The sequence below is a fragment of the Trematomus bernacchii genome, unplaced genomic scaffold, assembly GCF_902827165.1.
Source record: "Trematomus bernacchii unplaced genomic scaffold, fTreBer1.1, whole genome shotgun sequence".
NCBI lineage: Eukaryota > Metazoa > Chordata > Actinopteri > Perciformes > Nototheniidae > Trematomus > Trematomus bernacchii.
The window spans coordinates 542,659-563,923 of NW_022987735.1; the positions used below are offsets into that span (position 1 = coordinate 542,659).

The 21,265-nt window shown below is 38.5% G+C and overlaps 1 protein-coding gene across 1 annotated transcript; it reads right to left on the reverse strand.

Annotated features, from left to right (window-relative positions):
- Positions 1–12,294: 12,294 nt before the first annotated feature.
- Positions 12,295–21,204, reverse strand: hbp1 (HMG-box transcription factor 1). The gene is made up of 11 exons (XM_034145997.1): positions 21,149–21,204; positions 19,729–19,887; positions 19,228–19,408; positions 18,752–18,863; positions 18,530–18,644; positions 17,835–17,953; positions 16,467–16,623; positions 16,124–16,268; positions 15,255–15,542; positions 13,387–13,528; positions 12,295–13,271 (listed from the first exon to the last, which is right to left on the reverse strand). The coding sequence occupies exons 2-11, from the start codon at positions 19,799–19,801 to the stop codon at positions 13,254–13,256; spliced, it is 1,350 nt and encodes a 449-aa protein (XP_034001888.1). The 5' UTR covers positions 19,802–19,887; positions 21,149–21,204; the 3' UTR covers positions 12,295–13,253.
- Between the last annotated feature and the right edge of the window lie 61 nt (positions 21,205–21,265).

The following is a 21,265-nucleotide window of genomic DNA, read 5'->3' on the forward strand; positions in this document are numbered from 1 at the left end:
TCTCAATTCTGCACTTTCAAAAATGTAAATGTGTTTCCAGTGGAGCTACAAGAGTTAGGTCTCTTGACAGGCAATTATGTTTCTACTATGGGAAAATACGTTGCTACATATTTACAATTTGGTACCTTAGGATTGTAGCATTTCTGATGGAGATTTCCAATGTTGTTTGATATTACAAATGTATTTTAGAGAATAATCTACAGGTGAAGGGCCAATATTAATAAAGTGTTAAAGTCTTAAAGAATGACTCCTCGAAATCAAAGATGTTCTCCTGCAAGACCAGCATGTTTTTGGTTTAGAGTCTGAGATGGCCTATGGGGAAAAAAACATTTTTAAATACAGAATTGTGTTGTGTTTTTTTAAAGGAGAACCGAGATTGATGTAATATACACACACGGGATGTTAGACTAGATATCAGGGATTTCTCCATTCCACAGGCAGGCTTAGAGCAGAAGCCTATTAGGTTTACATTGATGTCTCCAAAGATTCAATAAAAGATAAGGCGCCAGGAACCAAAGCAGTGTGCTTACCTTCATCTATGTCCTTGGCTTAGTCTCTCTCATGGTATATTTATGGTGTGAAGCACAGGGTGACTGCCAGGTTACACAATTCCTCTCTTACTTAGGAAATGTGTCTTTGATGGGACACTTAAAACTAGAGTTGGATGATGTGTGATGTTTTCCCCTTATTGATTTTCTCTGTGGCATCAGGTTCTGTTCTGTGAATGTATTTGGACGCATTATGGGCAATGTTACAAATCAATGAGAAGCTATATTGGATATGAAGCCAAGCTAGCAGCATCTCAGTGTACCACTTTTGTTCAGGACAGAATACTCAACAAAAACTTGATGGATTACCAAGACATTTGGTAAAATATGCATGGTTCCCAGAGGAAGAATTATTATAGTTTTGGTGATCTCAATCTTTTTTATTATCCCACCAAGCCTGTTAACGTTTTAAAATATTCAGTGAAATAGAGCTTCTAGAAAGGCTACTGTATAAACTTGTTGATCTATTCAACGATTAGCCACACAGTTATTACTCCCCGGATATTTTATACAGCAAGATATACTGTATATTGATATGTTAAATTATTTACACCATAATAGAGGATTTTGTTCATGATTTGTACATTTTCATAAGTCATGCATGTCAGCGCCAAGCAATACAGTAAGTCATAGCCACGAATATATTCTCTTTTTATTGCATATGTACGTATGAATTACAGTCATTGTTGTTACCATGTCTGACTCTGTTAGCATTTCAAGATACTTTCATTAGTCACACACAGAACAAACATACAAGTACACACATTGAAATGTTTGTGATGTACAACAGAAGTACAAAGAATTAGAAATAGCTACAAAAACAAAACCCTTTTAAATATACTAGTATGAGCAGAATACCTATACAAGTAAAAACATAATAGTAAACGTATACAAAAAACATGATATAGTGTGTATATATACTGTGTATATAGTAGGCTGGTTATACAGAAGAAGATAAGGGCCACATGAAAAAAGTCACAATTTTGAGGGGAAAAAAATCTGACTTTTTCTTACTTAAAGGAGACCTATCATGCAAAATGCACTTTTGTACGTCTTTTATACATGAATATGTGTCCCCGGTGTTCCAGGGAACTCACCAAGAGTCAGAAAACACAACCCTCTCTATTTTCCTCCATACCCAAATCTCTAAAAAAGGGGCTGCAACGGATCTGATAAAAACTGATCCAGATTTGAACACTGTCCTGACGTCAGGACAGTGGCGCTACGGCTATTGGGCCAACTCCACCAATCAGGAGGAGACAGCCACGGCCATTGCCGTTCGAAAGCGCTGGAGACGCTGTAGTACATATGCCAGGCCTGTAGGTGGTGCTGTTCTCACATAATCTGCCCTTGCAAATACAGAGCTAAAAAATGTCAAATTGAGCAAAATGAGGCATGGCTAAAATGCATGATCTGTTTGGTATTTTGAAAAATAAAATGTATAAATATGCCTTATATAGGTATGGTCCTACACTATATTATTATAATATAGCATGATAGGTCCACTTTAAAAAATCTAAGAATTATGACTTTTTTTCTTGAATTATTACTTTTTTCTCAAGATGTCTGTCATACATTCTGGGATTAAAGTCAGAACTAAATTTTTTGCATACCAAAACAATTTTCCCTAATCCTCATCCCTATGGTTGAACCTCCGATGTGAAAGTAAAAATGGATGTGCGGACAAAGTGTCTTTTTGTCACTTGACATTGTTATACTCTTTCTTTGACACTAAAATGATTTCCCGCTGCACAGTCACAGTTTAATTACATACTCTCCCTGCTTCTCGTTGAGATCCTCAGCACATCACTCAGTGGTACTGAACTACTCCATGTCATGACCCAAAATTATCTCTGTGATTGTGTGTAACTCTAAAATACAAATACCAGCGCCCCATGTAATGAGCGTAACAGCATGTGTTCCCCCCCACAGCTGTTCTGCTGCACTGGATGTCATGTTGGAGCTACTAGCTGCTCTGTTTTGATGAATAAGTCAGCTGCATAATTCCAAATCTCTTTTATTAGTCTCCTGATACCACTGTGGATCACTTCAGGCACACGGCTCAGACGACTTTAAGGGCTTCTGTGCAAATAAGAAGGCATTAACATCAATCTGCTTATCCTTTTAATTAATCCTAAAATATGTCAACCATCAATGAATAATTTCCTGTAGCTAGCATTTTATGATGCCCTATATAGATGTATATCTATGTATTTATTAAACTTCCATCGCTCTTATTAGATCACTGGGGCATGATGTGAGTCAGGTGTCTGTCTGTCTCTCTTTCGATTCAATTCAATTCAATAGCTTTATTAGCATGACCATAGTTACATATAGTATTGCCAAAGCTCTGTATAGTTGCAACATATACACACAAATAAACAAATAAACAGTTATAAACAAACTGCTAAGAATTTGAACATTAAGCAAGAACATGTTTTTTTTTTTTTCTTACAAGGAATACAGATTAATTTCATTCATATAATGGTGGCTCAGTGGATAGTGCGCTGAGCTTGAATCAGGGGATAGCAAGTTTGAGTCCCACTGCAGTCAACATGTCGTTGTGTCCCTGGGCAAGACACTTCACCCCAAATGGCTCCTGTGGGGATTGCCCACAGTACTGAATGTATGTTAGTCGCTTTGGATAAAAGCGTCTAACAAGTAACATGTAATGTAATATAATACATTAATACAAAATAGAATATGATATATATATACACAAGATATATAAGATGTGAGACCTGGTGTATCAGCTCAGTCCGATTCCCTCAAACTGTGGCAGGCTGAGACAAACTGTCCTGCAACAATGCAGCTCTCTTTATATTCCCCCAGTAGTATTTTTAGTTTTTCATTTTTAAATATTTGAGGATGCTTATAATTGAGTTTTGGGAAGAATTATTATCCGTATAGGTCTCTGTCTCTCTGTCTCTCTGTCTCTCTGTCTCTCTGTCTCTGTCTCTCTCTCTCTCTCTCTCTCTATCTCTATCTCTATCTCTATCTCTATCTCTATCTCTATCTCTATCTCTATCTCTATCTCTCTCTCTCTCTCTCTCTCTCTCTCTCTCTCTCTCTCTCTCTCTGTCTCTGTCTCTGTCTCTGTCTCTGTCTCTCTCTCTATGTCTCTCTCTCTCTCTATGTCTCTCTCTCTCTCTCTCTCTCTCTCTCTCTCTCCTCTCTCTCTCTCTCTCTCTCTCTCTCTCTCTCTCTCTCTCTCTCTCTCTCTCTCTCTGTCGTGCCTTGCTGTCTCATTAGCCGTGTGCTCCAGGGTTATTGATCCCTGAGAGACGTTAATCATGTTATCAAAGCTCCAGTTGTATGTTGCGACATAGTAAACACAGGAAATGAGGATCTGAGGCTTGTGATTATGTTTACTGTTTACATTGTGCTGGCTTGAGCATCTGTCTGGACCCGGAGTATAATCTGGAGGAAATATTTATCGATTACAGGCAGCAATAAAGGGACATTGCATCTTGTTTTATGAGCATTTGTGTAGATATAGCTTTTGCAGTTATATTCTTTATGGACAAAAATCCAAATGATGGTTATCTGAAAATAGTTGTATCTATTTATTTAGTCAAATCTGTTAAAATCAAAGTTTAGTATTTACAATCTCAACATGTGTACAGTAACATAACTCATTTCAAAGTCCATAGGTAATGTGATTTCACATCTTTTTAGTTATAAATGTGGCAGCTCATGCACCATGACTCTTTTTAGGCTTGTAAAAAGTGTACCACTATATTCTAGACCATTTTTGCAATGTTAATATGCATCAACCTCAGATGTATTTGACCTGACAGGCATCACATTGAGCTCTACCAAACCAAAGACTTTTATAGTGAGATATATATGAAACACAACTTTGCATCTGGATCAATGACTTCAGACTTTTGCCCAATCTGCTTGATAAGGTCAGTGCATCACGGAAAAATTCCCACAACCCGAGGCCGTGTCCTTAAAAAACTCTGACCGATGTTGGTCATACATCATTCCCGTTAGGGCTACGAGACATTTCTTTCCCATTAGTAAATTATTCTGACACCGATTGGCTGGATTGCTGTGAAATTGTACGCAGATATTCGTCCCTAGAGGATGAATCCTAGTGACGTCATTATCCCCGGACAATTCCTGGGATTTTAAACAAACGTCTCAACATTTCTTTGATGGATTGTTTAGAAATTTGCTCCACACATTTCTGTTCCTCCCCCAATAATAATGCCGGGAGTAATCCAGTTAGTTTTCGTTACTAAACTTAGATTGTGAGTATAGTAAACATTACACCTTAACATCAGCATATCAGGATTGAAAGGCTTTGTCATAGGCCTAAACGCTACACTTTAGTTGTTGGAAATTTTAAATCTTAAGTCTCCGAATCCTCCAACAATGCAACATCCGATATACTTAACATAAAATGAAAATAGTGCAATAGACCTAATGGTCTAGTAAGTTACAGGGAAAAGAAAAGTGTGCACACATAAGGTATAATAAGATAAACAGAAATACAAATCAAACTTAATACTGTACAGTAGATGATACTGTGTACTTTAATACTATATAAATATGTGGATATGTAGGATTGTCATGTCGGTAACTAAAACAATATATAAATCATCAAAATGAATGCAATTTTTTTTGTAAAAAAGAAAAAGGTTAAGCTTACACATACTATTTTATAAACATAAAGGTTCGCCTACTGAATAAAAAAAAAAGGACAAATCAACCAAAGGAAGTGAAAACCATAAAGAATACTAAGGCAGGAGGTGTATTGATCAACACTTAAAGTATTACCTTACAGAACAGTACAGGTTACAAAGAAGAGATCAAATCCGCTCCTTTTAAAACAAACACAATGCTTTTTAATTAACATTGTAATCCTGCCAGTAATCCCACATTTTGAGAAATGTAACAGCAATCTGATTACCTGTTTTGTTTTACTTCACTGTTAGGGAATACAGTTACCTTTTTAAATACATCCAGTGTAATCTGTTACTCCCGGCGCCTCAGTGTGGAGGAAGGGGGCCGGGCGGGGGTTTTTGTCCCTTCCTCCCCTTATTTGACTCTTCTGTGATTTCCTCCCTCTCGGCTGTTCTGTTGTTCAGCTGTCAGACCAAAGTGCAAATTCTATCAGCGGGGGTTTATTCAATTCACATCTCTGTTGCCTGAAACCTGTGGACCAAGAAAAATGAAATGATTTCCCCCCTTTCACAGCGCTCACGCACCATCCAATTAAGGGTCGGAAACACAAGGGTGTGAGTAACAGGCCGGCTGAGATGTGGGCATTACAAAGAGCGCTAGTGGACAGGTTAAAGAATAAAGTTAGAGAAGGGAAGGGAAATGCGTGCCATTGAATACTGTCATACCTGCGTAAGCATGTGCTTTGTTAGAATGTATGTATTTCTTTTGTTTACTGCCTTTTACTTAATTACATGTAATGTTATTTGCACTTAAATACATGTTCTGTACTATGCAGAAATCATTGCAAAACGATATATCTCTATACCCAGCTAGACCAATATATCAGACAACGTTCGTTTATGGCAGATATTTTAACAGTGTATATGTCAGCCAATAGGAAACAATAAATTCCACTATAAAAATGCCACAGATGTTTTGGAGGTTATGTAGAAAAAGCTTCTCCATTACATACCAGAGAGCAATGACGAGTTTAATTTAAGAGAGATCTGTATCATCAAAAATGTAAGTGTATGTTAGGCGTATATATACACTTTTTTAAACTATCAGAAAATACAACTGTTTTGATCCATCCTCAAAATCCCATATACATGTAGATAGTGCTATATTTGTATGTGTTATACATACTAATGAAGTACTGTACAACTACTGCTAGTGCTGAACAATACCTTTTTAATGCATGGAGTTCTAACATTTCAGAGCCTCTCGCAGCACTTCAACAAACTGTAAATCAGCTTAATGAGTCCATTTTTAAACTGCTCCATAATATACACACAAAGCTGGAAGAAGAACTCAGATTCGATACTTCAGTATAGAAGCAATATCACATTGTAAAAATACTCTGTTACAAGTAAAAGTTCTCCATAAAAATGTAAGTACAAAAGTATTGGCATCAAAATATTTTTAAATATCTTACTAGGCGTAATGCTCCATTTCAGAAATATATATATATATGAAATACTGGGATAAATTATTGATGCATGAATGTGTCACAGCATGGCAAGGTGGAGCTTATTGTAAAAAGGTTATATACAGTTGCTGGATATCTTAACTTATAATTAAATATAAATGTTAATTGATTAGCTTATGTATAAGTTGTATTAGCTAATGATCTGTGAAGTAACTAGTGATTAGAGCTTGCAGATTGATGTAGTGGAGCAGAAAGTACAATAATGGCATCCAAAATGTAGTGAAGTAAGTCAAAAGTACCTCGAATTTGTACTTAAGAACAGCACTTGAGTAAATGTACTTCACTACATTACACCATTGTATACACAGTATACCTTAAAGGCAGTGGCGGCCGGTGGTCTTTTTTTTTGGTGGGGCTCTTGACGTACCGCAAGTGACCTACCCCGGGGGGGTCCGGGGGGTTTCCCCCCGAATTTTTTTTTCCAGAAATGACCCCTTAAAATGATGACTTCTGGTGATGTTAGAGGGGGGGGGGAAAGGAGAAATCGAGGCTTAAAAATATGAGAAGACTGATCAATACCTCCATAATCTTCAGTGTGGAAAAATATTATTATCAACCTGAACATCTACTACTTACCAGGAATTTGTGTTCTCAGAAACTAGTCTGTTTTTTTTCTTTCTTAAAACTGTTCATGTTTTATGAACCAACACCTTCACCAAGTAGCTTTACAGTGAACTGCATGTGAGATATTAAAATTAATAGCATCTTTACAGTAGCATTAATTATAAATATTTAAGTGGTTCAATACAAGTCCACTACAGCATTTCAAACTGAACTGTGAATAAATGCAATTTAAAAAAAATAACCACAGGCACAAAATGTCATAAATTGTGTTTTTTTTCTTTGTTTCTCTGAGGATTATTTACAAACAGGCTTATTTACATATAGCAATAACTCGGAAATGAAAAAGCTACATCGTCTAACACGAACAACCACTTAGCATAATGATAATATATGTGTTATGTACAATGTAACTGGCAAGGCTAGAGCAAGAAAGAACATAAAGTTTGCAAAAGGTTTAAATAACTTCAAGTATCTGTCTTCAGATTACGTGGAGGTTTTAGTCCGATGGGAAGCAGATTTTAAGCGACACCGAAGATAAACCAAAAATGTGGTGGAGCTGCAAACCGTGTAGTGTTGCTGGGACAGAACAGGAGCTATAACCGTTGGAAAATACATCACAGACAATGCAACAAACGTGGAGACAGAACAATCACTTCTGTGATAAATGCCCACTTATTAATAAACTTCTAACAACCATGGGAAACCTCCTCTCTACATATAAAGTGATATCCAAGCATGGGAAACAAAAGGACAGCATTTACCTGTTTGCATCCAGCTAGCCAAGCCTTTTTTGTGTACCAGCTACTTGCGAAGCCTCGGTATACGTTTTGTCTTTTTCACGAGATTGCTGCGATATATTCAAATCGGGTTGGTCCGGTCCAAGGTCTTTAAGCAACAATTTATCTGCCAAACTTCTCCTTTCGAAAGGATTGGAGATTAGCTCTTGAACAGAATTCGGCTGGGGACCGAGGTCCGGAGACTCCACCTGCACACGAAGCCATCCTCATCAACTACTGCGTCAACCGGATTACGAGTCACTGTCCAAACTACTCACAGACTGCAACTGGGCGCTGACATTGGCGCCGGTGACCGTCATCTTTGACAACGCTGATTGGCTGAAATTATATTTTCGCGGCATAGTTTACACGTTACAGATAGCAACAGTCAGCTGCTAGTGGCTTGCTGCTGCATGGTTGAAGGCTCCTCTCTTAGCGCCCAGACGAGAGAAGGTGCATGGGCAAAGGCCAGCAGGAACATGTGACTTATCAGTAACTTTAGACATCGTAACACAATTTTAAACGAGATTTATTGTAGATTATACATTTTACTGATACCAATTATATAATATTTACCTTGTTCATTAAAAATAAAAAAAAATTATATATTATTTTTTTAAACTATTTTTTTTTTAATTTTAATTTATTTATTTATTTTTTTTTTTTTTTTTCAATATGTGAAGAGGTGGTGCGGTGCCCATAGCGCCCCTATGGACCGCCGCCACTGCTTAAAGGTCACCTTAATTATGCAAATACACTTTTTGTCATGTCTTGTATGATTCTGTGTAAAAATTCTGAAAGTTTCAGGAAAAAGATTCTCTCACTTTTTGTCCTGATCCATATTATATAAAACCTGTGTGAAAATAGCTGATTAGATTCTGGCCACTTTTGAAGTCCATAACGATTTTTTGGATTGTGTAACCATTAGCCAATCAGCAACCAGTGACCACCTTATCACCTGAATCTCCTCCTAGAGCACCAATGTGGTTTTTTTTTTATTAAAAACCAATATCTCATAGGGGCGTGGGATTGGGCTCCTTATTTTCAATCTAAAGTACAACAAAAATCTCAGCTCTTTTGAAACAGAGGGGATTATGGGATGCTGCAATGCATGATCTGTTTGGTGTTTCGAGCCAAACCCTTCAGAGACATGTTTTGTATATATCTGAGACCTGTAATATATTGATGAAAAACAGTATAATAGGGGACCTTTAAGTGTTGCTGAGGAACCAAGGTGTTTTCCTCACTGTGTCACTACCTTGGCCTCACCTCCCTCTGTGTGATCAGCACCTCACCTTCTGACAGATGTCCACCAACATCCTGCCTCTCAGAGCCCACTCTGTATCAGCGGCCCACTCCTGGAATAAAGGTTAAATCAGTGAGCACAGATCTCTGGGTGTTGCTCAGCGTTGCCCTCTATCAGTCCGTTATGGGCTGTTCTTCTGCTCCTGTGGTGGGTTTCAAATGACTGGGTGACTGAGTGAAAGTGACAAGATAGCATTCACTGTTCTTTGCTGGCCTCTTAGCGGGCTGAACAAAAAGGGAAATATTTACTTGTTTTTTGTACAGGTCTAGTGTTGAGCTGTCCACTACACTTCTCGCAGAGCCAACATCTCCCTTCAACAATACGAATCTGACTGTGTTTTAGGTGAAGTTAAGAAATAATACACCACCTTTTCTGGGGCCAAATTAGCCTTTATTGGAGATGACAATGTTGAAAGGTGGAGACAGAAGGGATGAGATGCTTAAAGGGTTCCAGGCCGGACTCAAACCTGGGTCCTCCACACAGGAACTGAGTCCTGATATATGGGCCACTACTTTTTATTTTGTATTTTATTATATATGTTGGATTGTTAGAGGAGCTCATAAGATTTTCATTGCCATTTCTACACTGTAGCTTTGTGCATATGACAATACAACCTTTGAATCTTTTTGAACCAGCTCTACCAGGTGAGCTATATGGTGGCCAAGCATTGCATTTTAACTGTTGCAAAAAACAACTGTTTATTTTCCACGGAGTAACATTTGAGGAAAGAGTGCTCAATCAAAACATACCTGGCATACATGTGTCCTTTTTCCCCCCTCACTTCTGTTACACATACATCCTCTGTCTATGGCATTGTTAACAATCCAGTGAACCTGCAGAAATCTTCCTCTCTCTTCAGATGTCTTGTCAGTGATGGTGGAAAGGGAGAGAAAATAAATCCACTTATCACATTTTTTTTTCTTTCCTGCAGTCTCTTTAAATGTCAGCTCCTTCTCCCTAACTTGACACAGTATCTTGCTCAGGAATCTGGAAATAAATAATGAGCATAAACATGCAAAGAGAAGTATTTTATGTTATATGTGCTCAAGTGATCGAGGATCTGATATAAAAAATGTACTTTCTGAATTGAACACCTTTTTTATTTTCTATTGCAACACATGTTCAAAACCATTTTAACAACAACATAATCTATTAAAACCAACGCATGTATCCATAACACAATCCCATTTAGAGATGACTGCCTTACAAAAACACCTCGCTGTAACAAAGACACCGAGTCGGCGCTCTTTCAGTGAATTACTGAAGATAATTGCCCTTAATTAGCAAGCCTTGATTAAGGTGCAGCTCCTGATTCAAGAGGACGCCAGCAGTGATGATCCCTGTCTGTTTCTCTCCATTCTAATTGTCCATGTTAGTATTCAGGTCCTCTTTAATTGTTCCTGTCAAAAGAGCCTTATGCATAAATGCAAGCCATTTGAGCAAAATGACACCTTTCTCAGCAGAATGCCACCCAGTGATGTAGAATTAATTAGATGATTGCTATATTTTTGCCATATTTAAGTCATCAATTCATGATTTTTAAAGAATACTCCAACTTGCCACATCTTAGATTCAGAGCCTGTTGTGGTGTAGATGTGTTTTTATTATTTAAATGTAATCTTCAGCACAGCAGCCATCACAAATCAAATGTAGGAAGAACAGTGAAGGCCATGAATGCTTCATGTTGTGTTCCTCATGACAGTGACACATGTTTTTCATTTACAAAACTGTGACATGATTTGAAAAATGCTTTTAATTTCTGACCGCCATAACCACTTTACTCATTGGTCCTCCATTAAAGCTCACAATGGTGTTGAGCCGGAAGCGGAGTCGACACAACTTCCCATGTCCTCAAATACACCATTAAGTATTCATCTCGGATCGTTTTGGAGAGGCCTGTTATGGAAATGCTATAATTAGATTCCTTTGCGTGAGAGGCTTGCCGGGTGTTGATCATTGTTATTTCATGAGGCATACACGGCTATGAATCTCATATTCTCAAATGTAAATGTTCCTACTTGGAGACAAGCAGTGCCCTCAAGATATTCATACATTTCAGAAAAATAACAACTTTCCAATGTCCATGAATCATTTCAGAGATGTTCATTTGAGTTTTTTCAACAACATAGTAAGGCTACTTCTATTTGATATAAACGCAACGTATTATTATTTTCCCCACAGCACACTTTCAGTATTATTAATGTTATCTGTATGTTGACCTTATGTCATTTTATCTATTTGTATCTTTTATCTAAGAGAAGATTGAGATAGGAGATGTTTATATGATTGGGGGCGGTAAAGCAGCATGTCTTCTAATAAGGAAAAATGGAGAGATGGCGCCCTCTGGCTCATACAATGTAAATAATGACCTAAAATTGACGATAATACTGCAGTTCTTTCCCAATTGTTGTTTTTAATCATTTCATTGTGCCTGTGCAAGCTGTAAGGAACATGAATATCTTGTACATCTAACTACATCACTTGTGAAGTCTTCCTCGGGAACATGGTCTCTCCACTAGTTGAAAGCTTATGATAATTTGTTCTTTCATTTGCTTTCAGACCCCTCTCATCTCCAGGGGGATAGACCCATGTTCCAGTGAGTATAACATTCAATTAAGACCTTTAACGTTGTCCTCATTCAGGTCTGGAGTGAACAGTGTTGCTTCAGTACAATTGCTCCTTCAGAGGCGTTGTTAGCATACAAGTATACGCATGGTGTTTTTGTGAGGCAGAAAGGAACAGAAGAATAAAACGCACTTCAACTGAGTAACCTAGAAACATCGGGCTTTACAGGTCCGATGTTTGGATCAGTGGATATTCAAGGGCTCTTAAAGCTTGAGATAAAACATGCGTGTGGTTCAGCGTTTCCCTTAAACCACTTGTTCATGAGTGGCACAATAATAATGCTTATTATTCAAAAGAAAAAAGACAGGCAAACACATTTTAACATGTATTCAAACACAAGGACAAGCACCCCGGCAGGTTGTGATTACAGTTTTTGAAAAGAACCAAACACTTGTATAAGATGCAAGTTTAAAAAAAAAGTATTTATAATATGATACAAGGATATGTTGTGCAAGAGGTTGTTGGGGCTGTGAGACCTGTACATTATGAACAAAGCACTTTAAAATTCAACCTGGAAGCAGAACACGGCTACTGGGCCATGATTGTGTCAAACGGCTAACTGTCAAGATACTAGCTGTAAGAAACAAATGGTTTCCACTTGTATACAATGGCTGTATATGATTAGGTTACATATTTATATAAAGTGCAAAAGAAACACTTACAGCGAAGTCTGAAGTGCTTTGTGACTGAGTGTAAGCCCTCCACCACATGCTGAAGCGTCATATGGCCGAGTGGCTGGGCTAAAGTCTACAGACATGGCAGGGCAGCATCTCAAACTGTTGGCAAAAGTTCAGCTGCAGAATATACTGTATTACAAAATGCATTAAAGGATGCAATATATTGACTTTTACAAATATAATCAATTTGAAAAGTTGTGGAAAAGTTTGCTAGAATTCCCCTTTTTACAGTTATAAATACACACTTGTCGTTTACTGCTCCTTTTACACTGAAGCATAGCACCACATGCTCTCAATTTGTATCAACCTTGAATATAAAATAACCTGAAATACATGAGGAAGTTCTTATCAGGGGAATAAGAAGCCTTTGACATTAAAGATATAAGAAAATATATGCACTGTTAGTGACTAGATTACATGTTTTGTTTATAGTTCATAATTCTGGGTTGTCTCTAATAATGCTTCAAGGTTACAAAAAGCGAGTGAACTCTGCGTCACAGTCGAGAGAGCAAGGAGGCATCAAGCGGTCCGTCGGACTCTGTCCAGCACCTCGCCGTGTCAAAGCACCTGCAGCCGGGGATTCTGGGGGATTATCTAGGTCTGCTGGGAGCCCTGTGGAGGAAGACATCAGCCATTAGTCCACAGTCGGGCGGACACATGATTGAAACCAAAGACTGGGTGAATATAATATAATATTTACAGTTTGGATATATATGTTGTTCCTTACCGAGTTGGTTCTTTTACGTTTCCAGCAGTCTGGATTGATTCTTTTCTGCTCCTCAGCCAGGACTTTGGCCTCCATGGTGTACAGCCTCCGCTCCTCATTCTTCATCTTCTTCCACTTGTCACCCAGGATGACACTAATGGCTCTGTGAGTGTAAGGTGAGAGACAGAAGATAAAGTACTCGCCTTTCCCAGACTAATGAAGCTCAGCGCAAGTTCAACCAGGAAGACCGTCTTTACTAATCCATTTACTCTCTCTCCTCTCAATAAGTGATCGGGGGCGTCACTCTCCAGCTTAACCAATCACTTCGCTCTATTCTCACAAGCCTATCATAGCGCTCTGCTAAACCTTTTTAAGTCTGCTCTCCCCCCTCTGACAGCTGTCATTTCAGGAGACTAGACACAACCCTCCTCCACCCCTTTTCACCTCCTGTCCCTCTGAGGGTCAAGCTAAGCCACTCCCCTTCAGACCGACCCCAACTATCCATTCACCACCACCAGGGTCTAGACCCCGGGGGGGATTTCATCGGATGGGTTCTCCCCTCCCGAATGATACTCCCGCACAACGGGGCCTAATCGCCAAAACTCCATTACATTCATTTGTGTATTCCTGGCAATAAATATGTATTCTTAAATCAAACCCGTCTCTCCTGATTGAATTGTCTTAGAAGGATCTATCCAACTTTGCTCTTTTCTTCTTCTTTTTTTGTTGAGAAAAAGAATATTGTGCGCATTTCTATTTTTCTATTTTCAACCCAAGCTATCGTTTAGATCAGAGTAAATACAGGAAAAGAAACAGAACAATGGAATAGTACAGTATGCCATAAAATACAAAAAAGTGATAAAGTGAATTATGCCATACAAAGTCATTGTCAAGTGGGAAATAAGTATTTTTGTGTGTTTCTCTTATTAACCTAAGATACTGTTATGTTTGGCTGGGAATACATTTGTCTGTGAAAAAGACATATGAAGGGCAGACCATCTATTTCTATTTCTTTTTTTTTTTTTTTAGAAAGGGGCAGGTCATAAGATTTTTTTTATTCTTCCTGCTCCTTTTCGGTCAATGGTGTGTTTACGATTATTATACTTTAAGATTTGCATACCATGAACGGAACAAATAAAAATGAAATGATAATAAAGCGTGTATCATAGTACGGTATGCAATCAAAAAGTCGTAAAAATGTCCTGATAAAAATCTATAAAACTCATTGTATAGTATGACACTTAAATTGCATAAAATACTAAAAAAGATATGCTATGAAAATGTTAAAAAGATAAGGGCAAAAAAGTAATAATAGAGGATAACCAAACCGTAAAAGATAAGTCGGTATAATATCTAATAAAGACATGTTGGCCCCTTACGGCCAGATGTTCCACCTCAGGTGCTGAATCTGGGTCCTGTGGCTTTAAATGACAAATGGATTCATACAAATGAATATACATGTTTAATGGTCCAAGAGAATATAATTAGATTGAAGGTGAAGTTTAATGATAATCCTACGGTAGAATGGTATCATTTGAAAGAAAAACAACACCATCAAATTAAATATATTCTCTAGGTGGAAGGGAGCTCTTTTTTTTCCCACGCAGGGAAACCAAAATGTCTGGGAGGAGCTTGGCTTCATAAATTGGCCCGGCGCTCGTTTGGAGATAAATGCATTGCTCATGGGATCTTAAATGGTGGATCTTAAACATCCCATTGCACAATGAGACTGTACTGTGACGGTACAGTCATATTAAACTACTTACTCTTCATCATTTCCACTTCCTGGGCTGAATGTGGGGAACTTTCATTGAACAGAAAGGCTAATGTGGACACCTGAAGATGTAACACAGTGATATAGAAATGAATCACAATGGCTGTTTGCGTACCTGTTGTCCTTCCCAGGATACATATGCGTGTACTCTACTCTGTACTTCTTGGCGAAGAGCATGAAGGCATTCATTGGACGCTTGCATTTTATAGGCGTGGCAACAGTGGCTGTCACTGAGGTGTTGCTCTTGTTGGATTTTCCGGTGGAGGACTGAGGGGAGCCGGAGCGCTCCAGCTTGTCACAGTCCGGACTGACGGCGCCGCTGCTGGACAGAGACGTCCTGCGCTGCCGGGCCATGCTGCTCAGGACGTACACTGCTGAGGAGTCCAGGGGGGTGAAGTCATAGCTGCAGGAGGACACAAGGGAGAGTAAAGATAGCTGTTCATATTGTGTTATTAGTTTCGTTTTTTGTGTCTATATGGGCTGTCTGATACAAATATTATCTGAAAATGTCATATTTGTCAATAAAAATGCATTTCTAAAAAATACAAAGAATTGACATGTAAAGGAGTGTAATCATTTTGAGTGTACAGTGTGCTGCATTTCGTTTTGAAAAGATCGGACTTTTTAGGCATATTTATGTTTTGCAAACCGCATTAAATGTTGCTACAAACAGTTTGTAGTATTTGTAAAAGATGATGATTAGACAAGGAATGTGTACAAGAAGGCTGCAATCTAAGAATTGACTAATTTATGGTTACAATTTTTGGGAAGTTATAATTACTTTATTAAAGAAGTTCGGCTGCATTTGGCCGTACCCAAGAGGCAAAAATATAGTTGCTAAAAGCAGAAGAATAATAATTTGTACCTGTAGATTAATCCCCGAGACCCCTGTCATATTCTCATTTGATGAATTGTTATTCAAAAAGAATGATATCTACTATAGTAAGTCTCTTCATTGCATAAAGCAAGATCACATTATTGTACCTTCTGAAGGTGTCAAAGACAACAGAGTCATCGCAGTTGATGGCTTCTGGGTGGTTTGGGGGGAGGCACACGTTGCCCACCTGCATCTCGTAACAAGGGATCCCATGATGCACCACGGTGAGGCTCGGATAAAAGGAACACCACCCTGAAAAACACAGATGGTACATTTTAAAACAGTTCTAGTCATACAGCTGTTTATTTAAACATAAACCAAAAGGAGTTTTTCCATTAAGAAAAAAAACTTTCTCATATTTCAATGAAATCAATAAATATATTAATGTAAAACAATATCAATATTTATATTTATTTTTAACATATATGAACTTCTAAGTTCTTGTTTTACCTCTGTTTTTGACAAAAAATGGGTGATCCAATCGGCATTCAGCTGTCAAAAGGCCCTCCTCAGGTGAGCCGGGGTCAAAGGTCAGTTTGAGGACAGCCTGGCCAAAAGACACCGTCTCTTCATGGCTCACCAACTTCATCCCCTCTGAACCGTATCTCTGTGAAAAAGACCAATGAGAGAAAGGTTTTGCATAATGAGGAAGTAGTTTAACTCGCCACCAGAGAGTGAATTGCTGTAGCTTTCCCAATTGCCTGAAAAACTTCCATTATACTAAATGAGACCACCTCTGCGAATCAACAAGACAGTCTTCAGTCATACACTCAGTTTCTCTTCCTCTACTTTTAGCTTTGCTGCCACCTTGAGGTCATTAAAAGCCGTTGTCTTGACTACTGACATCACAAGGAATCAATCATGCACTTCACTCTACTAGCAGTCAGCAATCCTGAGGGATGCAAACTAATTACAAAGGGTTTTTAAATATGAATAGGTAAAACCAACAAGAAGGCAAGCAAGGCAGGTGTATTTCAAAAGCATGTTCATTACAAAGACCTAAACCCAATTTACATTCAAAAAAAGAAAGACTTAGAAGAATCTGAAAGATTTGAGCTTAGTTTTAAATCTACATGCAGTTTTTATAGACTGCGGCTCTTCAGGCAAAGCACTCTCAAGGTGGAGGCCACAGTAACTAAAAGCCCCTTCACCAGTGCCTGATCTAATTCTGGGTTTAACCAAAACGGCACAGTCTGGAGACCGGAGAGGGCTGATGGGGAATCATCTGTGAGCAGGTCCGAAATAAACTGGGGAGCTGAACCATTAATGTTGTACGAGTTGAAGTTCAACTGTTGAATGTTTTGATAATGCAGTGAAAATACTTTTGCAGTTATCGGTTCAACATTAAAGCGTAAACTAGATTCTAACAATCAGATGTTGAACGAATACTTTTAAAAAATATTTCTTAAGCAGTAGATTGATAATCTCTTAATGACTGATGTTATTTTCTAAATTAAGTCTGACACCCAGGATGAATCTCTAGTTTTGTACCTGGCTTTAAGGTTGCGTGATAAAAAGGTATGGATTCATTTCCTGCTGCTGTTTTAGTTTTTTGGGGCCAACATAAGGAATTCAGTTGTATTCATGTTAAGCTGTAAGAATGTGTTTGGATCCAATAATCTATGTCAGTCCGGCATTTTTTAGGTTGCCTATTGGGCTTAGGTGATTGGAAAAAGATTGCATGTTTTTGAAATCAGGTAGTGCAATCTTTTGTTCGGCATACATGTGTTTGCATCCCTGAAAACTAAACATGAGCTGTACAAAGCGGGAACCTATTCCAGCCGATTCGTATTAAATATCTTACGGTTTGTTGCCTACCTTTAAAGAGAAGGAGAATGGCCTCATGGTTTCATCGTCTGTGTCCTCATCAGAATCCCCCAGTTCATCCGCGTCCTGCCACTCCACATTCGGACCTCGGTGGAAGCGCAGGCGAGTTCCTGAATAAAAACACAACAATGTGACATGATGAATAAGCAGTGTTGATACTGAGAAGAGAATTCTGGAAAAGGTTGCAATACTGCTTTTTGGACACCAGGGGTCAGAATTTCTTTACACATTTTTGTAGCAGTTGTAGAGTGAGGATTCTTTGAACTGTGTGTAAACAAGAGTGTTGTCAGAACCTCTAAAGCTTCTGTCCAAAACAGTTTTTATTTCATTTTTGGTTATTATTAGCAAACTTTGAGGGCAGAGCAGTTCAAATGCAATCAGTACTTTTTTACAATACTAATTACAGGTCTGTTCACAAACAGTTCTGACAAGTTTCAATAAAAGATAGAAAAAAAAAAATGTTCTCAAGTCTGAAATAAAAATGTGTGTGGCTTACATTTGCACATTACCGTTTAAACAATAACAGATTGAAGAAAACATGACTAATGACTGTAATGACCACCAGTGCATGCAGACACGTTCAAGTGAAACCTGAGCTTTTCTAAAGAACATCTAAGAATTATGACTCATAGCTAGTTACCAGAATCCACAGTGAATACCGTTTGTACATGAGTGTGTGTTTTCACCTTTAAGGAAGCAATGCCAGGCTGTGGAGGGCCAGGAGTGGGACCAGGCCATGTCTTCATCATCAGAAAAAGAGGAGGACATTGAGAAAACTCCAGATTCGGACTCGCTGCTGGCCTATTGTATATTAAAAAATAACGTGAAAAAATTACATTAGTTTACATGTAATACACAATTTATGGTTGAATCTTAGGTTTACAATGTTGTCTGAAGTGAAGAGTTACCCTGACACGCCTGCGCTCCCTGAGGTAGCCTCTGGACGGGATGGGGGCACTGCTGGCTAATGGGGGGCGAGCGTAGGAATGTAAACTATTACTGATGTGGACTGGTGATGATCTGGAAAAAAAGACAATATCATTCACATTTATTTGGTCACTGTTGATACTTAATATTTGTGTTTTTAATAATCTACAGACAGCAAAAGGTGATTCAGTTGTTCAGCAGAAGCAGGGTTTAGACAGTAAGACAGGGACAGAAAGCTATTCACTTTATTGATTGCTGAAAAATGTACAGAATTTCGTAAGATATTTAACACATTTTCTAAATGATGTGACTAACTCGACAGTCCTGCTATGTGGAGCACCCCCCAGGGGAAGCAGTGTAATTATGTTGTACAGGGATTGTACACTTCTCTGTGTTTATATCCCTGAATACGCTCATCAGACTTTTGATTTTCATACTATTTTGCCTCAGTACAAACCTCTTGAGGGGGGCGCTCTTTAGCAGGGAGGTCTTAGGGTTGGTGGCAATGTTAGCCAGCTCAGCCAGCCAGTTGGTGCTGGGTGAGCAGCTGAGCTCCTGGTGGGACACTCCTGCTCCAACCTGAAATATCCCTGGAGACCTCTGGTCCTCCTCCACCTCCTGCAGCTCCGGCAGGTCATCTGGGGAGAAATCAACGGTCAAATTCATAATCCCAGGACTGTGACTAACATTTATTTTCATTGTCTATAAATCTGTCAATACCTTTCTCGAATATTTGATTAGTTGTTTGGTCTAAAAAAATATCACTTTGTTTTTCCAACTACCAAGATGATGACTTAATGCCATATAGATCAGTACAAATCCAGATTTAAAAATCAGGAATCAGATTGTATTCGTAATATTCTCAAACCAATGGACAACATAAATTAATCGCAAATCTGATTATTAACATGTGGAAAAGGCCAGTGTAAAATGTGATTTTGCTGTGTTGGGATGTTACCATATTCCATGTGGCATGCAGGTGAGGAAGGCAGGTCCTCGTTGCACTTGAGTGGATCGAAAGACTCGTCCATTGTCACAATATTCTACTGTTTCCTCTCTCTTTAACAGGCTGCAGGTCTGTTTACTCAGCTTCCGTCATCATATGCTGCCACATCAGCTGATTTCATGCAAAACAAAAAGGGGAGAAAAAAAGTGAGTTTTCACATTTAAAGTGAAACTGCTGCACAATGCTGCATTAAAAATAATCACTAACCCTAACCCACTAAAAAAGGATTGCATACGCCTGAATGGCGATACGCGTGTTTTTGATAGTGATATGGTTTCAGGAAGACATAATGAACGGATCAATGTAGTGGATAAAAAAAAAACATTATCACAGTAGCCAAATGTTTCTGAACGCGCAAATAAATAAACAGCTGTGACAGTCTGTTATCATAGCAAGACATTTCATATATTGCATGATTAAAATGGAGAAGGTATGAAGCATTTAGGGAATCCTTTGTCTCTGAATCGACACAGTATACCACTGCGGCTGGTCACGTGACCCGCTGCATGGAGGCCTTGTTTATAAACTTAAAGGGATTTGGCGCATGCGTACCAGAGCTCATTCATTCATAACTGCGTAGCAAAAGTGAAAAATAGCAGGAATTCCTCTGTTAAAGTGGCTTTTAAAGATTCGAAAACTGGAGATGGAAGAAAATACGAAGTAAAAGAGTGTAATCCTGATTTTAATATAACATAATGTGTTTTTTAGCGACATGCAAAGTAAAAAAATCATTACAAATATGTACAATAAAGAGGTGACGATCAAATGATTCAGTTTACAAGAAGGAAATAACGGATATGTGCGTTCCAACCGTCATTGCACGCTCTGACAAACGTCGCTTTGACTTCGTAAACACGGACACGAATAACATACAGTAAATATAACGATTCAGAAGTATTAAAAGGTCCAAAAAGAGAGATTGACACTCGGGCCTGCTGTTCCCCACTCCCCAAAAGCAGTAACAGTGTTCAGTCCCAGAGGCTGTCGGGTCTAACACTGTAAACAAAAGAATGTCAACAAGTTGAGGCATGACGCAACCTCACTGCCCCGTTCAAAATGAATGACACAAAAACACGGAGAGGCTTTTAAAACGAGACTTTTACACGACTCAAAGCAGATTTCACCAAATGAATGACATGTTTTTTATACACAGAAGAGCTTTTGGTTGGGCTTGTTATCACCAAAACAACAAGCGTCATCGCGAAAAAAAACATTGTCGAGCACAACCTGTCATTGGAGATCAAATAAAGGCGTGACAACCCAGCTAAAACATCGAGTTAGAACAGCAAATACACCAATCACACGACGCTAACGTTAAAAATACGTTTAAACCGTTTATTTCTTCGATAAAAGTAGTCTGTTTTCCACTTACCAAACCAGTCGCCATAAAGAAACTCTCTGGCATGAACTCGAAGGGTGGGAATGAATGCATACAGAGAAAGCCTCCTATTGGTGGATAAGAACATCAATAACAAGAATCCGGGAATTC

Coding starts and splice junctions, on each gene's coding strand:
- hbp1 (XM_034145997.1), bottom strand. CDS start 19,801: ATGGACGAGTCTTTCGATCCACTCAAGTGCAACGAGGACCTGCCTTCC. Junction 18,864..19,227: donor AAGAGCGCCCCCCTCAAGAG/GTTTGTACTGAG, acceptor CTTTTTTTCCAG/ATCATCACCAGTCCACATCA. Junction 16,624..17,834: donor CATTCTCCTTCTCTTTAAAG/GTAGGCAACAAA, acceptor TCTTTTTCACAG/AGATACGGTTCAGAGGGGAT.